Source organism: Mixophyes fleayi, chromosome 5 (assembly GCF_038048845.1).
Source record: "Mixophyes fleayi isolate aMixFle1 chromosome 5, aMixFle1.hap1, whole genome shotgun sequence".
Classification (NCBI taxonomy): domain Eukaryota; kingdom Metazoa; phylum Chordata; class Amphibia; order Anura; family Limnodynastidae; genus Mixophyes; species Mixophyes fleayi.
In genome coordinates this window covers 56,517,346-56,541,385 of record NC_134406.1, presented here as the reverse complement: position 1 = coordinate 56,541,385, position 24,040 = coordinate 56,517,346, and the positions used below count along the sequence as shown (strand labels likewise).

At 36.9% G+C, this 24,040-nt stretch overlaps 1 protein-coding gene across 2 annotated transcripts in view; it reads left to right on the top strand.

The window, feature by feature from the left end:
* IGF2BP3 (insulin like growth factor 2 mRNA binding protein 3) overlaps nucleotides 1-24,040 on the top strand; it is a 58,507-nt gene that overhangs the window by 22,203 nt on the left and 12,264 nt on the right. For both annotated transcript variants that reach the window (XM_075212228.1, XM_075212227.1), the window contains one exon: nucleotides 4,231-4,279. In XM_075212228.1, the coding sequence (XP_075068329.1) occupies nucleotides 4,231-4,279 (49 nt within the window). The remainder of the gene's footprint in view (nucleotides 1-4,230; nucleotides 4,280-24,040) is intronic.

The window sequence follows — 24,040 nt, the reverse complement described above, 5'->3', positions numbered from 1 at the left end:
TAATTCATCAGACCAGGCCACCTCCATTGCTCAATGGTCCAGTTCTGGTGCTCGTGTGGGCACGCTGCTGCATATAGGACTGCGTAGTTGCAGATTGGTCAATTTGTGATTCACTGTGTTTTCTGACATCTTTCGATCAAATCCAGCATTAACTTTTTCAGCAATTTGTGCTACAGTAGCTCCTCTGTGGGTTTGGACTGCATGGGCTAGCCTTTGATGCGCGTGTGAGCAATGAGCCTGTCGCTGGTTCACTGGACGTCCTTCCTTATACCAGTTGTGGTAGGAACCAACGCTGTATACCAGGAACATCCCACAAGATCTGCCGTTTTGGAGATGCTCAGACCCTGTCATCTAGCCATCACAATTTGGCTTCTGTCGAAAGAAGCCAATTCTTACACTTGCCCATTTTTCTGCTTCCAAAACATCAACTTCAAGAACTGTCTGTTCACTTGCTGCCTAATATATCTCACACTTTGACAGGTGCCATTGTAACTAGATAATCAATGTTCTTCACTTGTTATTGGTTTTAATGTTGTGGCTGATCCATATGTACATACTGTAATAGTACAAATACTTTTCTCTAATGTAACATTTGGTGAGTGTTTGTAGCAGACATGTTGGACAAAAAAAGCCTGTAACATACTTTACTGACAATATGGATATTTTTATTTGTGGATTGCAATTGATGAAGATACCGGTTTTGTCCACCCCCATGTTGTTTAACTGAGATATTGCTGCAATCTGCAACACTCACTGTGAGCTTTTATTAATGCACTGAATTATCAAAAGCTGTGACCTAAAGAAGTAAAGTAGTTTTGTGATCCTTTGGTTTGTGCCACTTTAAAACTTGACATTCCACCAAAAGGCAGACTGATGAGAGGAAAGGAGAAGTGTTTCCAAAAGGGAGCCTGTGCATTCAATAATAATACAGTGAAATTGGAGGATGCCTAGGAAACTATTTTCTCTGTAACACCAAGCACCACATACATGTTTGAAAGTTAGAGTGGTTTGTTACTGGCTTAATTGTTTATAATAGAACAATATGTATGTCTTTTTTTGTGTTTTTTTAAAAAAAATAGTAAAATTGTTACTATTTATGACTTGTCTCCCTCCCTCTTTGAACATTTTTCTCAATAAAAATTATTGATAAAATTCCTTAAAAAAAATGCGGTTGTCCATTTTAGCCATTACTAATAGCAGCCCCAACCCTCTGTTCCCTTTAACTGAGCATAAACCTGCAGCATTTTTCTTAATGATCAGTCTGTTTCTGATACTGTATAGCAAGGATTTTTTTGTGTAAGCTGTGTGTGTGTGTACATATATATATATGTGTGTGTGTGTGTATATATATATGTATGTGTGTGTGTGTGTGTATATATGTGTGTGTGTATATATGTGTGTGTATATATGTATGTATGTGTGTATATATATATATATATATATATATATATATATATATATATATATGTGTATATATGTGTGTATATATGTGTGTATGTGTGTGTGTATGTGTGTGTGTGTATGTATGTGTGTGTATGTATATGTGTGTATGTATATGTGTGTATGTATATGTGTGTATATGTATATATATATACATCCATACATACATACATCCATACATACATACACACCAACACATAAAAGTGGGTGTTTGCCATGTTGCTTGCACTGTTGAAGTAGTTTGCATTACCAATAGTCTGCAGTAGACCAGTGCCACCTAGTGACCAGATTATTGCAAGATATTGAAAACTAGTTTAATAATTGTTTTTTTTATTTGAGTCTATGAACTCAATGGACCAAGGTTTTGTTTTCAGCAGAAACCGTTCAAAACATGCAGCTTTCAGAGGAAATTAATATTTCTTTATACTATAAAAGGGATCTAGGAATGCTTTAGTAGAATTGGGTGTGGGTTTTTGTTTTTTGTTTTTATCCTTAATTTTCCCAGTTGAGTTAACAATGTAGATCACTAATTTTCTGACTAGGTGTCTGTGGGTTTCTATTTTTTTGTAGGTTTAAATAAACTGGTACTGTGCAAAAATGTTGCTCAGTCGCAAGATGTTTTATTCCTGTATGAAATATGTCTAAGTTGTGCTGGTTTGAACTTCTCTTCCCGCAATTTTGTAAAAATCATTATTTAAAGTGGTTTTCCACCACCACTTTCCATAAGTTTACCAGTCATTGTACATCAGGAATGTGATCATTAGATTTAATAGCCAGGACACAGCAAATTAAAGCAACTTGAGGTTAGAAAAGTGTTTTTTGTTTTTTTTTAAATAGAATTTCTTTGTAAAGGGTAACTGCATGTGATTTGTAGCACCATTTATAACTTCTGTATGATTTCACAAGGTGATTCCTGGCTACCACGCAAAGCTCTCATAGATGCACAATGAATCTGCAAATAGAACTTCAAATACATGAAATGGATGTGTGTTTTTATTTCTGCAACATTAAGTACCAACATATGTAAAGGAGCTAGCCACTTTTTGACATCTTTACTCACCCTTTACCTTCAGTATCTGCTCCCCATATAACCGTTCTGTGGAGGTCCAACACTTGTCAGTGTTGCAAGATGAGATCTACAGAACTGTGCAGTTTAGGCATGGCTAGCAAAGTAATACTTTTTTAAAATAGGGCAAGATATTAAAATCGGCCATAGAGTCGGGTGCGACATTCAGTGCACACCTCCCGTCACTGGATGGCTTCATACACCATATTCCTTCATTGGTGAAACCTCTCTGCAGACCACATGGCCTACTGGCACTTGTGAGGTAAAAGTGTAGGGATCTCCAGAGAGTCTAACACGAAATGGTGTAATGGGGCAGTTTATTATAGGACGTTGTAATAGAATATATATTTTCACACACTTATCACAATGTGTGCTAATATATTACTTTGAATTCACCAGATGGCCAGATAGATGCTTGGGCTATATATGCATATTGTTAGCGGTGCTTTTTTTTAATTTTTTTTTTATTTTAGTCTGGTATAGCACAACGCAGCCACTTGTATATGAATCGCTGTAGCTTTTTTTTTTTTTTTTTTTTTTATTGTAGTGTCCCTCAAAATGGTTTTATATTTGTCTTCATTGTAACAATATAGTAGCATATTTCGGCTATGAAAATGTATCTTAGTCATGGCACAAATTGTACAACAGCAACTATTCCATCTACAAATTCTATTTTATTAAAGTCTTTTTGTTTTTGTGTGAGACTGCTAGGTCCTTAAATATACCTGGTTCAGTGTGATAAAGGTGTAAATAAAATCTTTAGGTTCATATAAGACTTCATTTCTGTGCAGATGTGCCCCTGGACAAATCCAATTTGCAGTACAAATGCAATCTTTATTTTTTGCATGCAGAGAAAATACTGTCTGCTTTTCCATATAGCGCACACATACTGTGATTTGGAGTTGAGCTAGGGCACACACTTCCTAACTCTAAATCTGTCCCGACATTTTACATTTGCCTCCCATACTCCCCCTGCAGTGCAACATGACTTTGCCAAGGTGCAAAATTGTCTTATGTGAAAGAAATCGATTGTTCAGCTTGATGCAGTCAACATACAATGTGATCATTATTTAGGCTAAGGTGTAAAGCCACACTTTTGGGATATAGAACATGTGAGATATAAAGTATTCTATGTATAGTTCAATATGTGCATTCTCGGGAATGTGGCATTTCAGGCATTTGCTTGTTCATCTTTTAAACACACTGTACAGTACTATTTCACCACCACAAATGTCTGGCTGTGATTTCTGCAGAAGAAATGGCTCTTTGCAGACAACTTAACCAATGCATTGCCAGATGTGATTCATCTACATTGTTCCTAGCCCTCCATCCCCCCAAAGTGAATATGGCTCACAAGAAAGGTCTCAGAATAGCATGTGTGTAGAAACGGACAAAAAAAAAACCCCACAACTTTCCCCTCCCCTTACAATGGAAGGGAAATGCAGTGAGCTAATTGAATGATTTCAACTTCAAAGACCAGGAATGATAGGAATTCCCAGCAATTGTATGTGCTTAGTTAGCTCATAGCCAGTTAGACCTCTTGCTTTCAGTGTTTGGACTGAATCTCTGATTTCCAAGTTAAGATTCTTGAAATGTTGACTTCCAGTTGCCTTCATATGGCAGAATTGTATCATCTATCTGTGACTGAATATTTTAATGGCGGCTAAACTCTCTTTTACTGTCTTTTGCACATTATCCTGTCTCATACATTTTCTCTCTTTCAGGAGCCGGAAGCTACAGATCCGAAATATACCACCTCATCTGCAGTGGGAGGTGATTTCTTTTGTTTTTCTTTGTAAAACTTTAATTGTAGTAGGTTAATACTTTGAACTTACAAATGTTAATGTCACAGTGGAACATGTATGGGGTGGGGTTATATTGCTAATTATGGATTTTAAACCTCCAATTTGGTAGCTGAAAGTACTATTGCTATTTGTATATTTATACAGGGGGGCGGGAGCATAGGTTGGACTCCACAGATTATCTAATAGAACGGATTAAGTGTCTCCTAGGATTCTTACATCTTTAATACCCAGTCGTCTTTTATTACTGTTTGCTCCCAGTTGTACTGCGCTGTAGAGTATGCTGGCGCTATAAAAATGTAAATAGATCTTGTACAATAATGTATTGGATATATTTTGTAAACCTGCTTAATAGAAGTTTCTACATTGACAACACAATGTTGGGTTACGGTGAATGCTAAAGAATGTTTAAACTGCATGTAATCTTGTACTGAAATGTGAAATGGATAATTTTAGATTATAAGTAACTGATGTGTGTGGAAAATGCTTAGTTACATTGCTAAGTTCTCCATCCATCCTAGCATGCATACATGTAGATCTAACTGTACAAATGTTAAGTATGAGTTCTTTTAAATTGCTTTAGCCCGGAGAGCACTATGTGGGTACGATTTCTTGCTGGCTCCTACGTGGTTTTTAAACTAGCTGTTAAACTTCTGCATATTTAAATATACAAAACAAGGCAGCACTGGACACTTGTGTGTTTAATAGCTGCAGTATTAGGCAGTGGGTTTAAGCCGTATTGTCTGTGGCTCCACTTGATGGCACTGGTACCTTGAGCTCTCAAGTAGGGAGTCCTCATGTAGTTAGGCTTAGTTTTAAACGACCTAGGTTGTGTTTGTAAATTTAGAAAATGTGGGGTATGTCCTATTGTTTGGAGGGAGGTGGAGTTGTGACACTTTATGATTGTACATCTACATTTATTTTATTTACTGGTCCACATTTAAAAGTGAATTTTGTAATTTTCTTATAGCATTTTTACCTCTTGAATAAGGTAGAACAGGAGACACCAACATAGTCTTAAGTTTACATCTATCCCTGCTCTCCATCCTTTGATCAGGTCTCCTCTATTATTAAAATATGTAGGTATGTAAGTATGCAAATACATTTGGTACATGAGCTTACATTTGACCTGAACATATTAAATAGATTTTTGGAGCCTTCTATTAAAAGCAGCAGCAGTGAAACACCATGTTTTATGCTTGCTTAATTCTCAACACAATTGCATGAAAAACTCCTTTCCATTGCCCTGTATACTAGACATTATTTACAATTGACATGTATACTGTGGGAATCGCAGCCCATTGGTCTGGTAAATATGGAATTATATGTACCATTTAGTAATTGACTGGATCACTTATAAATAATTTTTTGTTGTTGGATCATGTAGAAATTTATTTGTAGAAATGTATTTCATTCAGAGGTGCAGGCACCAATGTATAATTTGAAATGCTGTTATCGTGTTACATTGGGATGTGTGTTGTATGGAAGTGTCATTGTTTGGGTTTGTAACTTTGCTAGAGGAAGTGTGTTTGCTGATAGCACGAAATCCTAAGTAAGTCTTTATGTGAAGTGACAAACGCCTGTTTAGCCTGTATAACCAGCAGGGGGCTGCTGTCTGACGTGGCTGCATTTCAGATAATGCAAGCATAAAGTTTTAGCACATAACAGAGTAGTGTAAATATTGTTAGCTTTGCATTACATGTAAATCCATATTTGGGAAACATAATATATCCTGATACGAAAACTAACTCAGCCTCACAGGGTCAGCCAGCCCCCTGAGGTCTATGTCCAAACTATAAAATGAGACCTTGTCCACTGAATTGTATCATCATTTTTGTTCAATTTGACTTGATCACTGGTACCTTTAATCAGTGTGACTGCAATTAAACATCCCTTGCTTCAAAGACCTGCTTGAAAAAGTCTTCCATTCTGAAAATCCTGTGACCTACAGACCGTTTCTGGCTGTCTGAGATTTGGACCCAGCTTTTCTGGTACCACCGCTCTGTCTGCTGCCCTGCAGCGCTAGTCAGTGTGATAGGCCAGGGGGGATCCATGCACAGCAACTCTGATCCATAGTAAAATGTCAGGACTTCCAGCCCAGGTACACCAGTAACTGGGTACCCTCGCAGCGTCAGTTAACCAGATAAAACCTGGTACTGGATGCCAGTAAGGAGTCCAGTGGTGGCAGCATTTGTAAGTCCCTCCTACTGCGGTAAGAGGGCACATTTGTGATAACGAAAGGGAACGGTGGCAAAGCCAGCGTTAAAACTACCGTAATAACAGTATTTACGTGCACTTACTGTAATAACTGCATTGGTGTGCCAACTGAATTCCCCCCCTTGCTCTCAATTCTTAAACTTTGTACCATTACCCATTAGTGGCTCTGCAAGTTTCTTAAATGCTTTCTTAGGTTTATACTTGTTTGAATAACAAAAAATGTTTGTAAACTTTAACACACTGTAGTACCCGCTTCAAACTGGCTTAAGTGTCAGTGGGCAAATATACCATGAGTTGAGGAGCTCTGCTTTCATGGTGTGTAGATGGGGACGATTTTCTTTTGCTTCTGGCAGTTATTTTTGTCATTGAGATACATTCTGAAGTTACACAATCGGTCATAGTTTAGTGTATGTGTGTGTGTGTATATATGTGTATATATGTGTATGTATGTATATATATGTGTGTGTAATATATAAATATAAATATATATATATATATATATATATATATATATATATATATATATATATATATATATATATATATATATATATATATATATATATATATTAGTGCTTAAATTGCATGAATGTCTATACCGGTATTCTGTCATTTTATAATTTATAAATGTGCAGCTGATTATGAAAATGTGCTGGATGTTTGTAATCTAGATTACATTGTCCTGGATGCTAGACAGTGTTAGTCTGGAATATCATTTAGTGTATATACCACTCGTTAAAGATCTGCTTTGATGTTGTGTAGATAGCCTTTTGATTACAATTCTATGAATGAGAAGAATTGTGGATCTATATGTAAGGAAAGGTGTTACTTGCAATTGAATCAGTGTGTGTGTGTGTGTGTGTGTCACTTCACACACAACAAACAATAATACAGAGAAGATTCATGCCCTTTTATTACGCTGTTAATGAAAGGGTTATGTTGGCATGAAGATGCTTGTGCTAGTCTGACTCATTTGTAGAATGAGTAAGTCCTTGATCAGAGTTCCTGGCATGGGTTTGACCTACCATGGTACTTCGTCATACACCCTCCCTGAAACTGTGACATCAATAAAGACCATTGCTCACAAAAAAAATATCATTACATTTCTCTGTATAAATTTACTAATTGCCTTAAACATTTCTGAAATGCAGAACTACAGTATATTGTAGTGTAGTTCAAAATTCTTCAACACAGATCAAAATGGTTAGTGTTAATAAGATGAAGGAAAGTCACGCCTGGCTATTTTTTTTTTGTTTCATTTTTTTTCCCCTCGTCACTCTGGATTGTTTATGCAGCAGTATTGGATCTTAAGCTAAACTCAACTTTTAGTCCCAAAGCCAGCAAATGGAAAGTGGCACTTTTTTTCTTCTTTTTCTCTCCCTGTTACCTGTATTGAAATGCAAGGCTGTTTTCCCAATGTGGGCGGTTTGAAATCCCCTGGTGACAAACTTATGTGCTAGTGTTCTATACACACATGGCTTCCGGCCAGAACAGCAGTGGAATCCTATCTCTTGATCTCTCTCTTTCGTTATTGGCTGCTCTTCTCATTGGTTTACACCAAACTTGGCAAGTGAAACTCATACTTTGATCATTTTTTTTTTTTTTTTGTACTTCTTACCACACAAACGGAATGTTTGATTCATGTGCAAAAGTTTGTTGGTCTGAAAATTTGACACAAATTCCCTGCATACTCTTTAGTGTATTCTTAAAAAAAATCAAAATACAGCTGCATACTGAGGCGATTGCATGTTATAACAAAATGGTTACAATGATCTTAAATCTGTTTACGTAACATTCTAACAAAAGCGTGTGTATATGTATTGCATTTGTGTAAATCTATAATGTGCTTCAGAAATATTGGCTGTGTACATAAATGCAAATGGTGCCCATCTATCATCTCGCTGAGATATTTACGAAGTCTATAGGTCCCGGTGTGGAATGTATACTGTATAGACCACTATGTCTACAGTAGTCTATACAGATTTCCATTACATTTTCATGCTATAGTGTTGCATGTATCTTTGTGTTAATACCACTCCCTTCAGGTATCCAGTGAAATTGTGAATTTCTGCAAAATGCCAAGATTAGAGAAGGGCACACAAATATATTGTTTTTTGGGTTTTTTTGTAGGCCTATAATGCAAAAAGTGTTAAAATGGATTTGTAGATAAATGAAATATATTTATTAAACGTTGTTAATAAACAATATATTTCATTTATCAACAAATCCATTTTAACATATTTTGCAATTCGCTCTAAAGCATTTTTATATTTTCTTAGTCTATTATCTTTGGGGTTTGTACGACCTCCTACAATGAACAGTTTGGGTTAATTTATATACCTAGCTCTAAAAAATACTTCTAGTTTACTATAATGCAAAAACCATCGCTCCCATTTCCAGAGAACATTTGGAACATAAAGGTGGAAGTGCTGTTGGCAACTACATGCCACACTTGTATTCTGAAATATTTATAGGCCTTTGTATGGTTTGCATGTACGCTACGTTTTACGTTCTCCTTTTTGAGCGACATGCATCACAGTGCACAAATTACCATTTTATATAGCTGCTATATAAAACCAGCAATGGGCCAGTAACAAATGTTGAGTGGGCAAATGAAGCTAGGGTTTGTTTGTTTTCTTTCCTCATTCACTGGGCAGTTTGTGGGGTAAAGCACCCAATAGGAATCAGCTGGTGGGTCATGACCACAGCAGGGAACTTCACTGGTTCCACTGCTGCTCTGTGAGCAGGGAAGGTGTTGGCTCAGGAGACTGAGATTTCCCCTGTGTGGAAAGGGGGGGCAGGAGATGTAGCCGGCATATTGGGGAACCTAGCAAGGCCGTCGTAGGTGAATTAATAAGAGGCGAGGAAAAGGGGTGAGTGGTATCATGTTTAGTGTTACTGTGACACACACACACATCATATTTGCTCACCTCCCTCTTTCCAGCCAGACACGTGGAGTTAACCTCACCCAATTAGGAGTCGGGGAAAGGTTGGATGTAGAATGTTTCTTTGTACAAATTTGTATTGTACGATGATATGTAAACTTTATTTTAATATCCTGAAATGTCTTTATTATATAATTGAAATATAAAAGAATGGAAAAAAATGTTTGTTGTTGAAGCGGATTGTGTCTCAGATTGCGTTGTTTACACAAGTTATTGTTGACCTCTGTGTGAGGTGGCTGGTTGGATGGGCACGGTGTACCTGGCCCTTGGTGTTTGGTTAGCAGCACACTTTCTGTGGCCCATTTGGGGCACTTGGTTGCCTGGTACGCCCCTGTACCTTAAGGTTATGATGGCAAATACATTAAAAAAAAAGAGACTATGGCCATATTCTATCCACTGCTTGGCGGTTATATGAAAGACACACATACACACATACACACATACACACATACACACATACACACATACACACATACACACATACACACATACACACACACAATAAAGTTTGGTACAAGTGGTATGTATTGTCTTACTGGGAGGGATACTGTTTGTGTGTCCTTTGTGCTCCATGGGTTGTCTAGCTTATAGAAACTAGTCATTTAACTAACAGGTGGTGAAAGGACAGACCTGCAGCTCTTGTGCAGTCAGCATGTGTTTTACAAGTCACACCGCTGTTTGGACCTTCCCTTCCCCTAGAAGAGAGTAGTAACATTGCAGCATTGGTGAGAGAGAGTTCTTGTGAGCTGCAAGGAATCCCCATGGTTAAGCTGGTTGTGTGGAGGAGGGGTTACTTAAACATTAACTCTTAGGTGAAGCCCACCCAACTGTTCTAAAATGGTGCAATGTAACTTGTACTCCCCCCATCTCCCCATGGCTTGTAATTACCCTGCATGGGTATGACATAGATAACATTACTTAGGAACCTGCAACTCTACTTCTCTACCAGTTCACATGTGTTTAATGCAACATAACCTAAAATATGCAGCTTGTCTTTAGTACATGAACTACGGTCACAGAATTTTATGCTTTGGCCTCGCATATTGGACCATATGACCAGACCATAAAGATGTAGATCCATAGGTACTAATTTTGAAAGGTTGTAGTTCTAAATGTGTCGAGTTTTTTTTTTTTCGTTTTTTTTTCTATATTTTTATATCCTAGTATTTTCCACTGCCAATATTAGACTTTGAAAATGTTTTCACTTATACTCTGACAGTTCTTAAATATTAGTGATTCGCAACAAATAACACCAGATTAATTGTGATATTGAGACACTCTTAAATCATGGGACATTTATTTATATTTGGCGAACAGGGATTGTTTAAATATATAAAGGAATTTTCTATCTTGTGTGGCTATTGTGGTAACTAAATTCAAATAAACACATATCTATCCCTTCTGACAAACACCATTTTACATGCAGAGGAAATGCTTATTTGGGTATAGAAGCTAGCCAGACATTTACTCTGTCACTTGTGTGGTGAACACGTTTTGTACAGTGGGCTAATTTTTTATATACCGAACTATTCAATCACAGTATTGTATAGGTATACATGTATATATCTTGTTGCAATTTTACAAATAGAGAGAAATATTGTTGGATATGCTTTATGCTTTTTAAGGGGCAGAGGCATTTATGAATACTCATATATTTATTTTTATTTTATTTTTAAATACCTTTTTCATTTTATATTGTGTACTCCAGCCCCCAATATATATTTGTCTCTGACTTGAGTAAATATATTTTTATTCCATCCATATTTGAGTTTGGTAACATGTGGCAAATTGTGTGTTTTAAAATGTAATACAACTGTGTGTAGTCAAATCGGAGCAGTGTAACCTCTGCATTCAAATTGGGCTTTATTTTATTGGTCCTGTCTAACTTGGGCTGTTTTCTGTACCCCTCCTACCAGACTACGTCTCTAATTTTGCTGTTTGTCTCTGTTAAATGCCTTTATATAAGGAGTTGCGATAAATCTTCTGGGGTAACGTTCCACTGTATCTCGTTTTTGCACGTTTTCTGTTGCAAAAAAGGGTTTGAAATAAGAATAAAGATTTGATCTGCCCCTGCTTTCAACCCAAAGTCATGTTTTAAAATTTATGGAATTTTTTTAACCTCATGTTCTCCTTTTTTAAATAATTAAATCTCCTACTTTTATTTTGCCAGAGCTAATGGTTTTTGAGTGACTGTTGTATACTTATTTGCTCCAAGCTTTGGTGAAAACAGCTGAAGGAACAATTCCTTGTTCACAGCTAGAAAAACATTTTACCCCCCACACCTACTTTCCAACCTCAACAGACTTAAATAGTTGATTCCTCCCATCCCCCAAATACCCAAACACAAACTTCTGTTGTCAAAGGACATAATGCCCAACTTTTAGTCTGAACATATTGTCACATTCTTTTGTCCCTGCAAAGTAACATCTGTACCTCACTCCCCCACCCAGGCTTTATTTGGGAAGTAGTGATGCATTTCTGTGACAAATGTGTGACAAAAATACCTATTGCATATCTAAATACCTAAAAGATTTAAATTAAATATTTAAATTTTGTGTACATATAGTGGCAATATATAATGTTTGAAGATAGCTTTGGAAATTGACAACCTACAGCTAAACACTGTAATAGCAATTGTTATGTATTCAGGAATATTAGTATGCATAAATTGTTTTGGACTATTCCATTTGGTCACTGATGATACTGGGCAGCTTGGCCCACAGGACCATTTTATACCAAATGTCATTCTTCGAGTTTTTGGTAAACTTGACCAAGTTACTGGTAAAAATGCCCAAAAAAAAATGTAAATTTATTGGACATCTCATGAAAGCCTCAGAACATCAACAAAGATTGTGTAATGTTCAGTGTGTTAATATAGCTCCTGCTGTAAGAGGTTTGGCAAATATTTTTTTCCTATTTTAACAGCCGGGTATTCCTTGCCTGGCACATGGGTATTCCTTGCCTAGCACATGGGTATTCCTTGCCTGGCACATGGGTATTCCTTGCCACAGGAAGCGCAGGTAAGACCTGAAACACAAATAAGGCATTTCAGATGCAAGCGTGCAACATGAGGATAGGAAGCTTGTGATACTCAATAGAGTTGGAAAAGGGTTTCCAACACAACAAATTGGAGTTAAAAAGATCATGAATTTTATCGTTTAAAGGACTTCAAATTAGACACCTCTGGGTTTACAGGGGGGAAATTATGGGTCTAATTTTTTTGAAATATGCTTTAAAAAAAAAAATAGCTCTGGACATGCTTGAAAATTGCGTGAAGACAAGGTTTTGTATTTTCAAAAAAAACCTAATTTTGAAAATCTTTGTACAAGGTATACCAATATGGTTTGGAAACCTTTAGTGAAATCACCTCTGCAACTACTGAGGTTAAAGATGGAAAATAGAACTTTTTGATTTTGAAATTTGCTCATACATCCTTTTGTGTATGACAGTATATACATACCATATAAATAAATTCCATATATGATTGTATGAATGCAAGTCCCTGGCTGAGGTGCCCCTTGGACCTCTCCAATACATAATGGAAATAACAATTAGAAATTGTTTGACTTGACTATATCATACGGTCAGTCTGCACTTGGGTACCATGCACAGGCCTTTTTCAAGACCACAAAGAGTGAATAGGATCTCCACACACGTGTTTACGTGTATATAGAAGTTTTAGTATAAATTAGATGGGTAAAAGGGTGAAGCTCCCACACGTGTTTAATTAGTGGTTTCTCTTTGCTACTTTGGAAGATACGTGTTGTAAGATGAAAAGGGAAACTTGTGTAAATGCAATAGCTGTTGTAAGTGTATGAACGGCAGTGACAAATTACATGATCACAAAGTTTGCTCATTCATTAGATGTTTGTATAGACCGTTTTGCTAAAAAAATATTTGCATTTAAATATTGGCCTCTGACTCGCTCTTGAATTATACTTATTTTCAAGGCAGATTACAAGAGTATTTTTAGTTTTATACTTTGCCCAGAGTACTAGACCTTACCCCTTCTTGACTCCTGCACATCACACCTCCCTAGCTATATTTACCTCTGGTTGTATGTTTTATTTCATTGCGTTATTAAAACTGAATTCGTAGCTTGCCTTGGACTTTTGAAGCCTGTACTGGAGGTGCCACCTAGAGTTAGGTTTAGGTATTAAAGCAATGAGAATTATTCTCTATTCTATATATACAACTGTGGTCACTAGCGCAGTTATTTTCTTGAAAGTCAACACTTTTACAAATTAATACTTTGGCCTTTTTTCAAATGAAAAGCATAATTGATGTAAAACATGATACAATGCACATAATAGCTGGTAATAGAAGGAATATATAGGAGTAGGAGACGGAACAAAAACAGTATAAACTTTGGACTAGAGGCCCCCCCCTTCTCCCTACCACCTTCTCTGATTGTAGCGTTGTATGTAATCTTGCAAACTCTTTATGCAAAAGGTGTCTGACACCTTCCTGTCACCCCAAACAAAAAACAGCTTCAGGAATTTTTTTTTTTTTTAGAATGAGCTGTTTTACACAATTTTGGTAGGAGATTATTATTATTATTATTATTAATTTTTTTTCCCCCGAAGGCCGTTTCTTCGTTAAAGGAGATTATTGTGCTTATAATTGTATAGCTTTTATATAGATACCTCTATTTCATTTCATTTTGATTAGTCATTATAAAAGTACATTCTAATTGTCACTTAAAACAGGTTGGACAAAATTGCATCAACTGGATTAATTTTCAGGATATTCAGTGACTACTTATTCCTGTTTGAAAGCTTTCAAGTAGATGCATTTAAGTGGGAAGAAATTGTTTTCAGACACTATGGTTTACAAATGTTACTAGTTATGTATTTCATGAAAGGTGTATTTGTGATCCATCTCGGTATCCTAATGCATTTGGGCTTCATCTTCTGCTCATCTGTGTGTACTTTATCAGATGATCTGAATGCTCACATCAGTAGATGAAAGTGCTGATCTAGTTGCAGACATTGACCTGTCCAATTGTTAATGATGTTGACTGACTATGAGTTTGTGCATTCCCAATTGCCGCTATGCATCTTATTACATCATGATGGAGTTATGTAGAGAAAGGAGCATGGTTGACAGTGTAGTCATTTAACGCTTCAACCACACAGGAATATTGTGGTGTTAAAAGTTAGAGGTGTGAATATAGGAGCCAGTTTAAGTCTAACTCCCTGCAATGGTTTTATCAATGAATAAAATTCCCTGATTATAAACTCGCATACTGAGCTTTGGTGTGGACTAGCAAGTTCAGGTAACTCAGAGCTCCTTGGCAATCTGTTCAGGGTCCAAGAGCCAAGAGTTTACTCAATAAATTGGCTTTCCTATATGATATACTTAAGAAACAACTCTGGTTCTGAATTTTCACAACTATCCTTTTAGAGTCCAGACTGTTGGACGAGCCTTTTACAGAAGACCCTGGCTACTGGCTGAGGGTAAGAGGTCTGTCACTAGCAGCTCAGGAATGTTGTAAACACAATTCCGTTGTAAAAGTGTAACTAACCAAAGAGCTTACATTTTTCATAAGATCCTGAAGGAAAGATTTGTTTCTTTATAATACATTTAGGGCACCTTTTTGCCATGAGCTATTTTAATATAAAGAGGGGAAGGGCAACCTTAAAATAGAGGTTTAGATACTCAATGTTTTGCCTAAACAGTTCAATATATTTTTCTAGGCCAACCTTGTAATGGGAACCAGTTTTAGATGGAAATAAAATAACAACATTTTATCATGTCCCAGTCTCCTCTTAGGAGGATGAGAATAACCATGTATTGGAAGAGGAGACATCAAAAATCTAAGACTTGTACATGCACACTAAATTTAATTATATTTGAATGTTAACAGTACTGTATAATTGCATGTATGTATCCCCAAAACTTGTTGTTGGCACAAAGAATGTGACTGTGCACTGCAACTCGTGTTGCTTCATAGAAAATTTTGGAACATTGCATAAACCATAAGTTATGCTTGGGATTTTAAGTGCTTTTGCTTTTTAAGGGAAATCCAATGTTGTGTGTCACACCCCCCCCCCCCCCCCCTCTCCCCAACAGGTTTTTTTATATTGTTTTTATAGCAAGTTAGACCGCTGTATGTACTTTATAGACCTTCATGAACTCTCTATATACCGTTCCCATTATTGGTGTGGCACATGTGCTTGATGTTGCCCTATCACTGTAATTGCAGTGGCATCAGTCTAGTGTGATCCCAGTCTGTTTGAAGACGCACTTGGGGTTTCCCCGGGATTTCCTCTAAGGCCCTGATACCACTGTGATTAGTGGTGATAAAACGGGAAGCTGCTGCGCCTATAATGCAGAATCACAGCTGCTTTCTGAGTGGTGCAGTGGGGACTTGCTAAAGTGTGTATGGGGGGCAATCCAATTTCAAGTGGGTTTATATCTGTTTAAAAGATAATATCTAAGTTCAACATTAAAAAAGTTCACTGCAATCGCATATAATTTTTTCCCCTTGATTGTTATGTTGCTTTTCCCTTGATGTGTCCAGATGTTGAGTCTCAACATAGTTTAAACTGTAAATTAATTATGATCTTTCACAGAGGCTGAGCTATCCCTATATATAATTGTTACTTGCTTGATATAAAGACAAACTGATTACCTTAGAGCGGTGCAAAAATGTATAGCACAAAAACTGACCTGTTTTTAGGGATTTTTAAAAGAGCCTTAAGCCATCATATATAAATTTTGGCAGTAGTGTGGGCTTAAAAAAAACGGCCCTAAATGTTTAAAAAATCAATAACAGAGCATTTACTCACCAGGATTGAGGGATGTTCCACAAACTCACCTCGGTGAATGATGCCTCCATGTTAGCCGGCTGCAACTGCTGCCGGGTGCTTTGCAGATAAGTATGGTGCTTACAAGCACTTGCTGGTGCATCAGCAAATAAATATTTTGAAATTATGATGGTGAAACGTCTGGCATACCTAGGCCTTGTAAAGAGACTTTTTTTATTTTTGTAAATCATTATTTTTAGCTTATTTGAATGGTGCATCATGTAGACCACACATTTTTCAAACGGCTAAATCCTCTACTTTTCCAAATGCTTTTGTTAGGTTTATGAAGAGATGCTGTACTTTGAACCCCCTGCAATAATTCTTGTCATTAGGCTCTGCTGCATTTCAAACATAACCTACATTTGTTTTGCAGGCAATTTGAATCTGCAATTTGTGTGTGTGATTTTTCTCTCTATCAAACGTAAACATTTCAAAGGTTTCCATTTATTGCAATCTGTAAAATAAACTGTAATATTGTGGTCCTAAGCAAAACTATGTATGTAGTACTGATGAATATATTTACCATTAAAATGCTATAACTAATTATATTGTTTGAAAGAGCATGTTTCCTGATGATGCAGATATTTGGGGATTATGATTTAGTGCTCACTCCACCATTAGTGTTTTTCCCCAAATCTGCAGACTGAGAACTACTTGACACCTTTTTCCTTAGATGCATAGAAGTGAGATCTTGTTACATGAACAGCAATCTCAGACTGTTTTGTTTCATGTTCTGCAGTGCTTCTTATAAGATGGATGCCAATGGTAGTCCTCCAAGAGGTCATATGTAGTTGCCCTGAAAGGAATAATTTCCTCTCTGATCCTCTTCCTGGTGATTCCTAAACATTGAGTTAATGTAGCAGTCTAATCCATGATTTCATGGGATGTCTTTTATTTCCAATCTTATGGCCACAGGCACATAGTGTGACACAGTTTTGGTGCCAAAGGGCTGTAGTAATGCACCTGAAAATCAGTTTACCTACCTGTGGTCTATTTATAGAAGATGTACTTATAAATTCTATTTAACATCTGGCTTTATCTCCCTCTTAAATCAGCTTCTCCTTCATCATACCCTTCTTTTACTACTAGCTTGCTTAATTTAGCAGGTTCCCCCTGCACTTCATGTGCCCAGGGACCCCTGATAGACAGACGCTGTCAAGCTGACGGCAAACAGAAGGATCTGCCAACTCCTGTTTGGACGAGTGCTGCTGACATCTAATCAGTAGCTGGCTGTCTTTTTGGTTCATACATTGGACTGCTCATTCCCTGAAGCTCTCACACATTGCTACACTGTCCAGCAGAGACTTACTGTTTCAGAAAAAGGTAAAATACAAATTGTTCCATGTTAAGGCAAGTCTTGTTAACTCCAGTTGATTTAGTCCCACCTAACAGTTAATTTCCATAGGGCAGGACTGGACATATCTAAGGAACCACATGGCTAATGTGCCTAACCTCTGTCAGTAGCTTCTATTGATGTGTGTGTTGTCTACATCGGTTGTGTGGTGGTGGCTTCACTTAAGTGTCCTGTTCACAATGCCACGCTGGATGCCCCAAGATTTTATGGTTGATTTTTAAGTTACTTAGGAAAGAAATGGTGGACTTTGTTAAGAAATTTATCGGATTTCTCCCCAACCTCCCCCCCCCCCCCCCTCCTCCTCTTTTGGTTGGTTTAATTTACTAGAAATTCTTAACGTTGGTCATAACCTTGATCACATGTCCAATGTGCTGGTAGATGTCACAACATAAAAAAAAAAGTTTGGAACCACTGTTGTAAGGTTTAAGAACATTCATGCTCTATGAATGGTTCCATTTTATTTTTTTTTCCTCTCCCTCCTCCTTAGACTTCTTTCTCTTTGCATTCTCACTTTATGAATGAAACTCTAGTTCAGAAAGACATCTGTGCCACAACAAGCAAGGGAGAATTGAGCGTGCACAAATGCTGCAACTTAGGACAACAAGTGACTTTCCCCAGCTTAGATTTAGTGAGACGGAAAACAAATAAACGCTTCTTTTCAGCTGCCCCCTCTGAATCTCAGCCCTACCAACTTGGCTGGGCTCCCCTCCGATTACATGAGCGAACTGGATAATGAGAGATTGCTGCAGAACAACTGAAGATTCTTTCTCCTATCGATTTTTGTGTTTTTCTTTTGATTTTTTTTGTGTGTAACCACCTAAGTGATTCATTTAATGTATTTTCTGAAATGCTTTAGTGTCCTGTTTAACCTTTTCGGTGCTTCATACGTTTGTGGGGGGGGGGGGGGGAGGGAGGGGTTGTTTGTCTTTGTTTGCCCCTACTACTGGTTTTAACAACTTTCATGTACAAAATGTGTCCCGTTTATCATCCAATCCTCATTCTCGCCGTTCCCCAAAACATCCACCCACTCCACCCCTCCTAATTTTATTTTTCTGTTTTTTTAATAAGCAAATACAGTGCACAAAATAGCCTTCAGGCTAGTATTTGACTTTGGATAACAAATTGTATAGTTTACATATAACTATTCTCTGCAATCTGACTTTTATAATACTGTAAACATTCTACATTTGACTGGTTAATTGCCTTGTGATGGATGAGGTTTTAGACTAAACAATGTAGATCATGTATTAAGGTCAGACAGCCTGCTAAAGCCATGCAGTATCTCGGCCATGACACGCTTACCTACAGTGTTTGCAAGACCCTGGAAGTTCTGTCTATAGTATACAATGCCACTTCTTAAGGAATCTTTATTTCAGCCAGACAAAACTTTATGGTGGTGTGAACTGTTTTTTTTTGTAAATTGTTCAATGGGCTTGAATGGAAAATACAGGTTCTCACAGTATTTATACTGGATCTTTCATTAGTCTATTTGTTTTCAATGTTAGGTTACGGTGTGAATTATTGATAATATCAGTTATCAAAGTCCTTTCATAGCCTGACGACCTTGCGTTATTTCCCATGTGCATTCTGAAAGGACTTGCAAGTTTTGTTAGCAATACGCCCAGAGACTAGAATTGCCTGTAATGTCTCTTTCCAGGTATAGCTGCTCTGTTTGGAAAGCTAGGGCTCCAGCTGTGTCAAAACCTAATATATAGCTAGAAATTGATATGTTTAAATTGGTAGTTGGTCAGTGTGGCTGTATCGCATATAAATAATTTATTGTAGATATTTATTTTAATTAGGGGTGCAGTGCACCACTTTATATCACTGCAGAGGTACAGATTTTTATTTCTTAATATTGTGTTGTCTCTCTGGGAAATGTATAGACAGTATGCCAGGGGAGGAAATGTTTGTCTTGTAAGATCTAAAGGGAAGCCTCATGCTAATCAGACCCTTTCCCTCTGTGAGTGGCCGAAACTTGTTTAGCCTGAATACAAGGGGCGGTTACCTTTCTTTTCTGTGTCCTAGAACCTGTCTGAATAATGTGTGACCGTAAGTGATTTGGGAAATTAAAGATTGGTGTCAATTTTGTTAAAGCTTAATTGTGTTCACTCCAAGTCTAGAGAATATATAACATTCTGATGTTAAGTAGCTGATGTAAAATCTGACTTTTTGGTGCCAGCGAGGATCAGGGGGTCTAGGATACCTAATGCCAGGAAAGGACTGCAAAACCTGTATAAAAAGAGCACAGTTTACTATGAAAGGTGGTAGTCAATCTGTAACTGTTGGATGATCACCAGTACCAGATAAGAGCTTGCACTCCAATCAGTTCCCCAGCTGTCCTGTGTTGAACCCAGCATCTGTTTCAAAGCTCTGCCCACTACCCTGCAACTCTCTGACCCTTGGTAAGCGGTCAAGAGGTACCACCCACAGCAATGAGGCATTGCAGCAGCTATAGCAGCTACCTCAGAAGTAAGCCGTTCTGGCCATCTCAAAGGAGCCCAGTGGTGGGAGCCGAATTCACTTACAACTATTGCGCAGTTCGCATTTGCGATTGGCGAGTCTCTGGTGGCAAGGCGACGCCAGTAGAAGTGGTCAGTAATAGTTGGTTACTTATGGTGAGAAGGAAACCCAGATAAACTGTGCAGGAAGACCACCCCTCCATTCCTCCTTTTCCCCCTATAGACTGAGTGACAAAGTCTGACTGACCAGATGGGCTTACTATCTCAAGACTGACCTGTAAAAATGGTTATACCGGGTCTAATTTTGTATAGAAACTGGCAGGATCTGCTCAATCTCTGGTATCAAGAGTGACTGTTAAGGTTATGGCTCTTTGCTCAAAGTATTTTATACTTTTGTTACAACTGGACTACAATTTCACATTGTTTATTTGGTAGCAACTTAGTTTAATTTGAAATCTGCAATCCTATTTAAAAAGTGTAAGTACTTAACCATTACCCCACCAACACTTATTGTTTCCCATTTTAACTGTCCTTTAAATCCATTGTTGATCTCCACTTGCATATACTTCTCCCCATGGAAAATATTGAATGAATAGATTTTCTCACTTACTTATTTCTAACTAGTTAACAGTCCCTTTCCCAAAAATGTAAAAAGATCACACAGAATAATGGAATTGTCTAGTAATATTGACCAGTTATACTAATACACTTTAAACTACATTTTATTTACCCTGCTGATTTCAATATACAGTGAGATGAGTGATGCCCACCTCGGCATTCAAGACCAAAAAATATATGCAAATATTTTGGTATTGAGACTGCTGCAGAATATAGGTAGAAATGTGTCCCTTTTGGCCATGTGTAACTTAGTAGATGCAATGGATATAACACTGTTGCAAACAGCTGCTTCATTACTGGCAACAGTCTTCATAACTAGGGTTACAACACTGTTTATAGTAATGGCATATTTACTCCCTATCTGGATATCTGGTTTGAAAAAACATTGGTCTATAGCCTTAACACTATGATAATGCTCATCATGCAGGAGAAAGTAATAAAGTAGGCTAATCTTTTGGTAATTTACAAAGAATCTTATTTTGGTCTGTTTACTCTTTTGGAACACTCCAAGGATCAAAATGTTCTGGTGTATGATGCAATATTGAAACATTTGAAGATTTCTTTCCATGCATGACACATTTGTGGCTAGTCTAAAATGCAATTGGTTAGTTTTTGTAAGTTGAAAATTTGTAAAATTAGTTAATTGGCGTGTTTGTGGTGTATTTTTTATTATGCACAATTTGTGATTTTTATTTAAAGAATAATTAGTGTTTTGCAAATTACATTTTTATTGAAACTGGTCCACTGTAAGCAAAGTTATAGGAATACAGTGTGTGCTGTAGTGGAACAGCAAAAATTCTGATTAGCAAATAACACTGGTTTTAAAACATTTAACTTAATTTATTCCCGATATGGATGTAGAATTCTAATTTGATTGGGAAAAGCTGCAGACGTATTCTCTTGTGGTCATATTCACATACTACTCTGCCCCCTCTACAGTACACTACTGTAAGGCAGTGTTCATTAGGGCAGAAACTGACCCTGAATTCCCCTTAACTTTTTCCTTCATTTATTTAAGGAGCATAAAGTCATTTGAAAATAGATGGAAAATTCTTCCTGAGACTTGATGAACTCTATACATGGGGTCTATGTAACTATTTAGGAATTGTCAGGTTATCAATTTTCTAAATCTTTTAAAACTAAGTTGCATGTTTCCCATCTATTAGCTATCGTAGTTGTGTAACTGATAATCAGGATATGAACAGACAATGCAAACACTAGCTTAATGCAGAGAAGCTAATATGTCACTATATTTGGAGTGGAGAGAAGATCAGGGAGAATCTTCTTTTGAATCTACACAGCGCAGTTTTAGATGTGCTCGTGCCCAATTTGTACAATGTTTTCATCACTGCAGCTTTTTTTTGTTTTTTTCTTTAATTTTAACTGTAATAAACTTAAGTTATACCTATACAAGGGATAGTGACTGTCATACAATCAAATATAAGATATCCAATCACAATGAACAGAGCTTAATAATGGAGGTGGAGACATGAAAGATGCACTAGTATTTGTGGAAATCTGAACACTGTCAGTTACTGGCAGCAATATTGCGTTTTTTTGCGTGCCTATACTATGATCTGACCAAGTTTAGTTACAGATTTTACACCAGTGAAATGCATCAATTTAATTTAAGACCTGACTATGTATGGAACAGTTTCAGAAGAATGATATTCAGTTTTGAGGTAGCCTTTATTTAGTGTGTTTACTGCTTCCCTATATGCACACACCAAAAAGTTGGGCAGCTGATATGAATATCTACATTGTTACACTCTCGAATCTTTAGTAAAGGTGCATATTTCAGAGGAACTGGAGGCTGGAAAATAGTATCTTTTGAGACTGATATTTTGTAGTGAGAGGGCAGTAAATATTCCCCCTTCACCAACACAAGCACACACATATATTAATAGCCCACTCATTCTAGAGTAACTACTATGTGGATCTATTTTTGTTGGGGTTTTTTATTTTCAACCACAATTAGGATGCAAACTGTTAAATTTGTATACTAGTGTGTTCTCGTGTGTGTGTATATGTATGTGTATATGTATGTGTATATGTATGTGTATATGTGTATATGTGTATATATATATATATATATATATATATATATATATATATATATATATATATATATATATATATATATATATATATATATATAATGTATATATGTGTGTGTGTGTATTTTAGTTGTTGATTATTATTATTATTATTATTCAGCACAATATTTTCTCTGTTTGAGACCAAAGCATTTAGAGGAGAATGTTTTGTGAAATTAGAGATTAAGTGACAACTGTACTATTCTAGTGAGGAAAAGCTATTTTCTACAGTTTAGAGAATTTCTTGGGTCAAATAAAAAAAAAATGCATTAAGCAAGGGAAGGTTAAGGGGGGGAGGAAGAAGTAGTGATGCAAAACCATTGTATGCTGCATTAAATCATTTTTTATTTGAATCTGGCTTACTACAATATAAGGTGTGCTCAGGTAGGACAGAAACCTCCCGTGGAGCAGAAGGGCTGAAAACTATGGTCATATTAAGCATAAAAATTTAATATGACCAGTTACCACTACTTCAGCCCAAGTAACCTGCTGTTGACAATGCAGAGTTTACTGGACTTTGTTGCTAGCTGGTGGTTGACGGCCAATGGAGAAGAGGTGATAGGCACTGGCTCTAACCATCTCCTGCGCCATGCAGCAGTCTTCAAATGTAGCAACCAGCTTTTGTTCCAATAACCTTGTCTAGTAGAAGATATGGTCTTAAAATAGATAATTGAGGCCTACTTTTTAGGGCTAATTTAAATAAAATACCCAACAGAACTAGAGAAGGAGATGTGAATAAAACCCTATTTAAAATACCCCAAACTAGGGATCAGTTTATCCTTGTACTGTGCCAACTATGATGAGTGCACAGACAAAAATAATGTATGGGAACACACCGCACAGAAAAAAGCAAGAAAGTACAGACCTAGTGCATGAATTAATTTGTGCTTTTTGGCTGTGCAGTTAAAATGGGTTTGTTTTTTGTTTTTTTTGTTTTTGCTCAGAGCTCCAATATTTGCTGCACCTAATGTAATTGGTTTGTGGCACTAGCGAAGAGAAACAAATGTAATCTATTCTTTTTGTTTAGTTATTTCACCTAGCTATAAGCGAGTTTTGCTTGATCCCACTCTTGGGTTACTTTTTGAGCACCTTTCCGAACCACAAAGGTCTGTGTGGTGTTCGAAATCCAGCAGATAATGGAATTTCATGTGAAACACTGTGCAAACCCTTGCACTGGATTACTGCTAAGCACCTTGCTGCTGGCTGATCCATACAATGCACAAAGAAT